This window comes from Giraffa tippelskirchi, chromosome X, assembly GCF_054371585.1.
Source record: "Giraffa tippelskirchi isolate mGirTip1 chromosome X, T2T-mGirTip1v1.2.pri, whole genome shotgun sequence".
Taxonomy (NCBI): Eukaryota; Metazoa; Chordata; class Mammalia; order Artiodactyla; family Giraffidae; genus Giraffa; species Giraffa tippelskirchi.
The window spans coordinates 1,699,855-1,708,586 of NC_137289.1; the positions used below are offsets into that span (position 1 = coordinate 1,699,855).

The window sequence follows — 8,732 nt, forward strand, 5'->3', positions numbered from 1 at the left end:
ATGGGGAGCTGCGGGAACAACCAGGCCCAAAAAGTTACTGTGTGACACATTTTAAAGGGAATTCACTGAAACCTTCCTTACATGCTTGTCAGATGGAGAGGTCACAGCACAGTGGGGGGGGGGGGCAGCTGAGAGGACAGAGCACACTGGACCAGCGGTCCAGATCTCATTCTCCTCTTGTGGACTCCACGCCCCCCTTAGGAAAAGGCAGAGATATAAACGAGGACTGCTCTTCTTTAAATTCACCTGTCTGGGTTCGAAAGGAGACTGCCAACTGCTCTGCACCCTGACTGTGGTGGTGTTCTCCTCCTCTGCACTGGTCAAGCTAGAACTAGATGCTGACTTGTGCTTTATCCCAGTTTTAAAGTCAACTGCAGGAAGTAAGCTGGAACGCCTAGCTTCATGGTGTCACAGAGGACTGAGCTGAGCACACAGTCACTCATCTGGTACACCTGGCTACCCACTGTCCCCCCGGCCCACTCAGATAATACCTGCCCTGGAGGCATTCTTCCGGAAGAGATCACAAAAGCAGAGCAGTCAGGAGAGTCAGACTTCAAAACCACAGTATGTGGGAAACGAACACCATTCCACCCACCAGCAGTGTGACTACTTCTAAATTCCCCACCTGAGCTTTGCCAGCATCTCTTTAAAGGTAGAACCCCAACTGCAACCCTCCAGGCAGCGCTGGCTGACACTGAGCCAAGCAAGGCTGGTGCCTCCAGCCCTCACTGGAGAGTACTAACAGCTCATGAGCTTCTGCAGTAGCTCTGCCACGAACTCCTACTAAGCTGCAGTAAGGCACAAGCCCAAGTCTTTCCGAGTTCCTGTTTGGCCTTGTCTCCGCTGCCCTTTATGAACCTACACACACGTTTGCAAACGTAACCCTGTTAAATACTCAAGTCTCATTCGAGTTGGCCCCATCAGCAAACCTGTCTAGATGGCCGTGGGTTCTGAGTAGTAGCTCACATAGCTGTTGTTCAACTTCTCCCACTTCCATTTCTCCCTGCACCTGCTCGCCATAACAAACGTCCTCAGCAGAGAAGCACTGAGCAGGCCATCGGCAGAGTGCAAGCTCCTGAGACCCCTATTTGGATGGAGCTGACCAATACAGCAGCCACTCCTGGGACTTAGGACCCCACCCCTATTATGCCAGCACCCTGCCCACACTTCAGCACCTGGTCCACAAGAATCTTCTCAAATCAGAGACTGGCAAACCTTTTGCAGAAAATCCACACACCCCAAATGGGCAAAGGCAGGGATGAGACTGACAGAACCTGTTCCCTAAGCATTCACAGTAGTTGCCAATGATCCCTCTCTCTTCTCTAAAAGCATACGAGCTGTTGTTTCTGGAACACAGCTTGACATCAAAGTTGGACCAGACCCTCCCAGTCTGTTTCCTCACCTACTATCTCCCTCCTTTGGCAATTGGGATGCTTGCCTGTCTGCAATCATGCAGAATCTCCTACCCTGCAATTCCTCAAGGACTGGTGATTCCAGCTGCAAAGGAACTCCAGGGCCTCTGGACATCATTTCATCAGCCCAAGCAGAAACTAAGTCAGAGAAGCTGGGCGCTCCAGGATCTCCTTGCCCATCTGGAATTTCAGTTCTCTCATCCCAGTGCTTCCTTTGCTCTGACCCCCTACTCACCATTTCCTTACTTTACACAGAAACACCGAGGGGACTGCCTTTTTCTCAGGCCTCAACGGGCTCCCAATTGACTGCTCACCAGACTTTTGCCTTCTCAATACTATTCTTAGAGCTCCCTGTCCTCTTCCAATGCAATCCTTAGTTTTATGTCCTTCCTAACTTTCAGATGAAATCCTCCTCAAGATTTGTGGTCTTGAGAGCCTCTGTGGTCCTTCAGACAAAGCCAGTTCTCTTTTCCCACCCTCTGGCTCACTTGTGGTTGGACTCAGTCCTCTGGATCCGCTTCCCTTTCAGTTTCAGTCCACAAGATCATACTTCTTTTGTGGAGCTTCCTGAAACCCTAAAACTCTGGGCTCTGTGTCCAACTCCTCCCAGCACTCTCAGTTCCTGACTCTCGGACAGTGAACACAGCAGGCTTGCAGATCACTCCTGGGATTAGATGTATCCCCCTGAAAAGCCCTTGCCAGCTCCACCTCTTGTCACCTTCCAACTCTGACCCAGAGACGCCAGGCTCAGCTGAGCAACTGACTTTTTTTGTGAAAAAGGGAAACCGAGACAGTCATTCCAATGCCTAGTGAAGAAGGAGGTCCAGGCGATTAGAGTTAAGAGAGCCCAGCCCAAGAATCCACAAACTCACCCTACTTCTGAGTAACCTCACAGTAAGTTTTTCCCAATACTTCCGGAAGCCCTTGTCCCGAGCACAATGTCTTATTCCCTGCCAGGTAGCACACTTGAGAATAGCCAGCCCCTTACTCCATCAGAACCCCTGTGAACAGGAGGCAGCATGCCAGCCCTCAGGTTCCAATAGGTCTCATGCTTCTGTGAGAGGTCTACACCAGGGAAGGCCCTGGGGACACGGTTGGTCTCAGCCCCGTTTCATGCCCTTTCTGCCCAGTTTTCTCAGGACAGGACCCCATACACAAAAAGGCCCTATTCAGTTGTTTCCTTTTAAAGCTGGGCTCCAAAGGGCCTCTCCAGAGGAGGGAAAACACCCATCACTTACTTCACTCTGTGTACAGAGAGCAAGGTGATACTAACACACATGCCCTAAAAAAAACACATTGCAGGTCACAGCAGAGCCACAGCGTGGTCTTCTGACCTTCCAGTCAGCTTCTCCCATCTTCCATGCTGCCTCTGGAGAAACTGTGTAGTTCCCCGAACATAGAAAGGGCCTCCAATCCAAGGCCACAGACTAGCCCATAGGTCCCTTCACAATCCCTCGCCCCTCCCCACTCACAAGGACAGCAGTAAGGAAAAGCCAGCAATGTAGAGGTTCCTCTGGGCACGGAAAAGCTTCATGTGGAAGTGCTCCACAGCCCCGGGGTTGTTCTGGAGGTTCACCTTCTCTGTCACGTCATCATACTTTCGAATCTCACGAACAGCATCTGTGGCAGAGCAGAGATACAGGTGTTCAGCCCCGTGTCAGTCCAGCTGAGACTGCAAGGCATGAGTATGGGCAGCCTTGCTTTCCTCGAAACTGTCTCCCCTGGTCTTCCCCTTCTACACACATCTTGGTGCATGCCTTGTCAGAAGTGCTACCCTCTGACCTGTTCTCTCCTCCAGCTTTTCTCATGTCACCCTCTGGACCCATTCTACCCAGACCGCAAGCTTGCTCTCCATGTCAAGAAGCTCACCGAATCTGAGATGTTGCCGGCAACTGGGGCAACTCCCTTTCCCATGGTGCCCTCAGTGTTTGGTTCTGTTTATCACAAACTGGGCTGGCCATCAGCCACCCAACTGATAAGCCAGGCGAGTCCTGTTTATGGAAATGCCCACGAGGGAGGCATGAGCTGCCTAGGAGTCAAGACCTGGAGCATGCCTGCTCAAGATTCAAAGGTTTTCATTTCTAAGCGTCTAAGCTTTATAACTGGTCACTTAAATTGGTGTATTCTGCTTACAAAAGAAATTCACGCTCATCAATGTTCAATGAAGAAGGAGAAAGAGACCCATAATATAATCAATCACCTCCAGCAGAACCTGCTACATGCGGCCAGCTTAAATAAAGCAGTCATTTTCAGTCCCATTAGTCAATGTTATTCTCTTCGTAATACACACACCTAGAACTAATGTCCACGTCCCCCAAATTAGACTACAGCGCCACAAGAGCAGAAACCTTTCCTATTACATCCCTAAAACCTAACATAGTTCTAGGCATACAGGGGGAGCACAAACATCTGAAAAGTGAACAGCCTCTGCTCTAAAGAGCCACTGCTGGCCACTCATATATATATTCACATCTGTGCGTTTGCAGGCTAGAAATGGAACCATCCCATACCTACTGCTTTTCTCCCTCAACCCTGCGATCTCTTTTTTTCTCAATTAAGGTACACTGATTTATAACATTATATAAGTTCCATTAGTACTTTTTATTTCTACTTCTGTATCCCCTACAACGTGCTTAAAAAAATACGGAATGCTTCATGAGTCTGTGTGCCATCCTTATGCAGGGGACATGCTAATCATCTCTCATTTCAATTTTAGGATATATGCTGCTGAAATGAACACCTGAGACATCTTTTTAAGTCAATATGTAAAGATCTACCTAAAGAGTGCTCTTAATGGATCCCCATGGGAGAGGGGCAATGTAAGGCTACTATCTGGTTCTTAATTTCTGGTATGAGGCTGCTTGTTTTTTAGGCTGATTTTACATTATAAAAATATACCTCCACTTACTGCTATCTTTGTGTTACATCTGTGGGCTTCCCAAGTGGCTCAACAGTAAGGAATCCTCCTGCCAATGCAGGAGACACAGGAAACATGTGTTTGATCCCTGGGTCACAAAGATCCCCTGGAGGAGGAAATGGCAACCCACTCCAGTATTCTTGCCTGGAAAATCTCATGGACAGAGAAGCCTGGCAAGCTACAGTCCACAAGGTCGCAGATTCGAACCCAACTGAGCGACTCAGCATGCACATGTGTGGGTTCCTGGCCCCCAAAATTCCCATTTTGGCACCTTAACTCCCAACCAGATGATATTAGGAAGCAGGGGCCTTGGGAGATGAGCACAAGGCCCTCATGGGCAGGTTTAGTGCCATTATAAAATAGACTCCAGAGAGCTCCCTTGTCCCTTCCTCCATGTGAGGACACGGCAACACAGAAAACGACTGTGGAAACGTAACATAGACTGTTAACATAGTTACCTGCGATACATGGGTTTATGGGGACCTTTAACTTTGTAAGTTAAATTTGCGAATTTTTAAAGATGTGCTATTTTTGTGATTTAAACAAAAAACATGTTTTCCTACACTGTCTTCTGCATCCAGAGACCCCAGCACCTCATGGTCCACCTTGACTAATGGCAAACAGCCAATCAGGGATGGGGGCATTGGGCCAAACTAGCTCAAGTCATACAGCAGAGGGCTACCCTCTCTATCTCAGGCCTCCAAACCAAGGAAGTTGACCCTGAACTCTCATTAAGCCCACTCCCTCAGTCAGATGTTCCCTAGGCCCCTTCCCAGAGATGGCTAGGGGCCAGCCAGGGCTGCAGCTTCTAGCTAGTTATGCTATGTCACTAGCATTTGCTACTAGCTAACAACTTATTTAGACAGGCTTCTATAGATTACATTAGGACCTGAAGCAGCCTGTTATCATAGCAGGATGTCACTCTAGAACATCCAAGCAGTTAGTTCCCTGACCCCTCAAAAAGAAAAACGGCACTTTTGCCAACTACCACCTTCTGCAAGGGGCCTCTCCCACCCCATCTGCCATACCAGGAAAGTTCGTGGAATCTGGTGTGCAGAAGGGCAAAGCTCTAAGTGAACATCCCCCAGCATGGTCCCTCCCCACCCCAACTCTTGCCCCCAGCCCACACCCAAAAGCAAAAGCACACACACCCAGTTCCTAAACCCTGCAGCCTACTGAGACCAAGGTCAGCACAGGTCCATTAGCCTCTCTTGGTTTCAGCTCTGGAAGGACCCAAGGAGCTGCCTGAGACACGAGGTGGGCAGCACCAGGGGCACAAAGGCTGCTGGTCAAAGCGAAGACCTGCCAGAGGTCAGCAGCACGGATGCTGACAGCTTTGTGGACGAAGGGAGCTTTTCTTCCCCCAAGAGAAAGACAGGCGCACTAAATGGTCTGTCTCTGAGAAGTCAAAGCTGTACTCGACTCATGGAACATGGCACATGGCACAGAGCTTTGTAGCAGAAGCCACAGCAAAAGGTCTAAGTCAGGTAGCTACCGTCAGCCATAACTCACTCACCAATGACCAGCAGCACGAGGATGACAATGAGAACCACAAAGAAGGTATTGCCATAGGTCACTACCAACTCCACAAGGCGGGACTTGAAAATCTTCTGCCATCTGTAAAGAAGACAAAAAGGCTAAGGTCAGTAGAGTAAGAACACAGACCTGGGATCCAGGGCCCTGAAAACAGAAATACAGTTTTGCACTCTTCTTCAAAGGCTGAATATCTCATACAGACTCAGCCTCAGCTGCTTGCAATTCTCCAACTTATGACATCTGTTCAACAATGTTAAAAAGAAAAAAAAGGTACCTGTCCAAGTACAGAAATTTCTAGAAAAAGTCTTAAACACTGGTAGGCTCTGGGGAGAGAAATGTGAAACTTAGTGTCCCCTCTGTAGTATCAAAATGCTTGCCAAACCCACGTCATTTCTTTAAACTGTTTTCCCATGCGCCCAATCTTGGCTCATCTAGACTCCCACCACCCCTGATTACCATGAAGCAGACCCCAGACTTCCCTTCCTTTACCTCCATAAATTCTTTAGCATACAGCTTCATCAGAGAAGAGCCTTCAGAAATGGCTACCAATCGCAATGCCACCACCAGGCCTCAAAAACATCAACAAAAACCTCTCATCATCAGAGCCAGAATTCCAAAGTCCAATTGAGGCAATTATTTTTAATAATTGGTCTGTTTGAATCCTGACAAGGTTCTGATTCTGCATTCTGTTGATAAGTACCTTAAACCTCTCTTATTCTATAAACTCCCCCCTCCCTTGCCCTCTTTTCTCTCCCAATTCACAGTTGCAGAAACCAGGCTGTTTGTCCTGCAAAGCTTTCCATGTAGCAGCTCCAAGTGGGCCTCTGAGTCTACATTTCCTGTGAACTGTATGAGGTGATTCAGATCTAGCTTTTGTCAAGAACACTCCTTAAGCAGTGCTGTATACTTTCTATCACAACAGTGGCCTATGATTCTTCATTAAAAAGAAACTTTTATAAAACATCTGTGAAAAGAGTCTTATTTGTGATGTTCTAACTTAAGACCAGATGTGCTCCTATGGTATATGTAATCAAGATGAATTTCAAAATACCTTTTCAGAAGTCCTCTGTTCACTGAAAAGAAACATGGCTCCAGCCTTCCTAGGCTGAGTAATGCTCATGAGGCCACTACACAACCCCAGTGAGACTGGTTAGGAGGACAGAAGTCACCAAATCAACAGGAACATGACCCAGGGGCAAGTCTTGCAGATCTCACAATGCCATCCCCTTAACACCCGGAGGGCATCTTTCCCAGAACCGTCACTCGGTCTTCTCCCCTCTGGCATACTCTGAAGACCAGAAGGCAGGGTGCACGGGAAAGGACCTGGTCAAGATGTGACTGAGCAGAACTGGGCCTGGCTGGCGATGAAAAACACGGTCCTTGCCACCTCCATCCCAGACAGGTTCTACCTGTTTCCGGCTGGCTTCAATTCCAGGGCCCCCCAACTCTGCAGGCACAAGCTACCGAGAAACTCTCCCTGGCTTGCCTGCCCATACCTTTTGGGAGAAATGAAGGGAATGCAGAGCAGCAGCACAGCGAAGACCTCCGCATAGAGGAAGGTGGCGACTGCAGTCCACTGCAGACTCATCGTGTTGCTAGCAGCTTTCCACCGGGAAAATGCGAGCCTGTTCCTGACGGAGCACAGAACGAACAGGCGTCGAGACAGCTTGGCAGCCACCAGCCCTAGACCTCAGAGCCTTCCCAGCCCTCGAGCCCCGCAGCCTGGCTGCCAACACCTCCAAAGGCACCTTTCCAAACAATTCCTCCCCGCGGAGTCGGGGAGACTCTGCCTGCGGAACCCGGGCAGCAGTGGGTGGGAATCGGCAGCTCGTGGAGCCTGGAGATCGCCCCCCACCGAGGGGCGCCAAAGGCTACCGCCCGCCACACCGCAGCCTCGGTCCTAGTAACGCCTTCGCGCTTCCTCCCAAAGCTGCGACGCCTCTGGGCCCTTCCACCCGGGCCGACAGAAAAGGAGCGAGCAGCTCCTCCCAGGGCAGGAGCGGAACTCCAAAGCCTCCCAACCACCGCCCCTTCGGCTCAGGCTTTCGGTACCTCCGAGAGCCCCCGAGAGCGACTCCTAGAGGACGAGAGTCGGAGCCAAGGGCAAGCGCGGGTCTCGACCCAGCACCTCACGACCCCATCCAGAGAAAGTTCTAGAAGACTGTCTCCTCCGAAGCTGGAGAAACCCCTCCCGGCCTCCCAGGTCGGTCGCGGCGCCTACCCGGCTCCAGAAGACCCCAGATGAGGCCCCGACCCGGCACGCCCTCCCAAGCCCCACCCCGGCGGCTCCTCCGGAGGGACTTCGACGTCGCCCCCCGCCCCCGGAGAAGGCTCCACCCGCCGCCGCCCCGACTTCCCTCTGCCCGGTCCTGCCCCCGCACTCCCGCCTCGGCCCTGGCTCCGCGCCCCAGACCTCCCCGCGCCCCCTCTTCGAGGGGCCGGAGGATACCGGCGGCCCCAGAGCCCAGCGCGGCGCGCGAGCCCGCTCACCGAGTTCTCCAGAGTCACCACGCACGCCTCGTCGCCGCCAAACTCTCCCACCACCAGACCGGCCCCGCCCCTTCCCCGCGGCCGGAACCGGAAGCGCCCGGCTAGTCCCAGCCCGCCCCCAACCGCCACAAGGCCCCGGAGGCCCCGCCCCCGAGCCGAGGCTCCCGACGCCTGGGACTGGGGAAGAAGCCGCGCCTCGCGCGCGCGCGCGCGCAGAGCGACGGGGCCCTGGCCTTGGCGGGAAGGCGCGGTGCCGCTTCTCTAGCCTGCGCGGTCCTCCCGCGTCTCTGTGGTCCGGGGAGGGGGCGGGGCCCCACCGTGGGGCGAGAACGGGGTGGGGCGCCCCGCGCCTGGGCTCCGCCTCCCGCCCCTCCTCC

The 8,732-nt window shown here is 52.0% G+C and overlaps 1 protein-coding gene and 1 non-coding gene across 5 annotated transcripts in view; both read right to left on the minus strand.

The window, feature by feature from the left end:
* Window positions 1–8,421, minus strand: part of BCAP31 (B cell receptor associated protein 31) — a 28,198-nt gene extending 19,777 nt beyond the window's left edge. For 2 of the 4 annotated variants that reach the window (XM_081564533.1, XM_081564532.1), the window contains exons 1-4: window positions 8,356–8,421; window positions 7,362–7,496; window positions 5,846–5,946; window positions 2,885–3,032 (exon numbers count right to left, since the gene is read on the minus strand). In XM_081564533.1, the coding sequence (XP_081420659.1) occupies window positions 2,885–3,032; window positions 5,846–5,946; window positions 7,362–7,453 (341 nt within the window). In that variant the 5' untranslated portion in view covers window positions 7,454–7,496; window positions 8,356–8,421. Of the gene's footprint in view, window positions 1–2,884; window positions 3,033–5,845; window positions 5,947–7,361; window positions 7,497–7,917; window positions 8,142–8,355 lie in introns of those variants that run through there. The other 2 variants (XM_081564534.1, XM_081564535.1) reach the window with 2 other exon arrangements.
* Window positions 4,050–4,152, minus strand: LOC145537255 (U6 spliceosomal RNA). Its single transcript, XR_014076285.1, has one exon. It is a non-coding gene; the product is annotated as a U6 spliceosomal RNA (small nuclear RNA).
* Window positions 8,422–8,732: the final 311 nt, after the last annotated feature.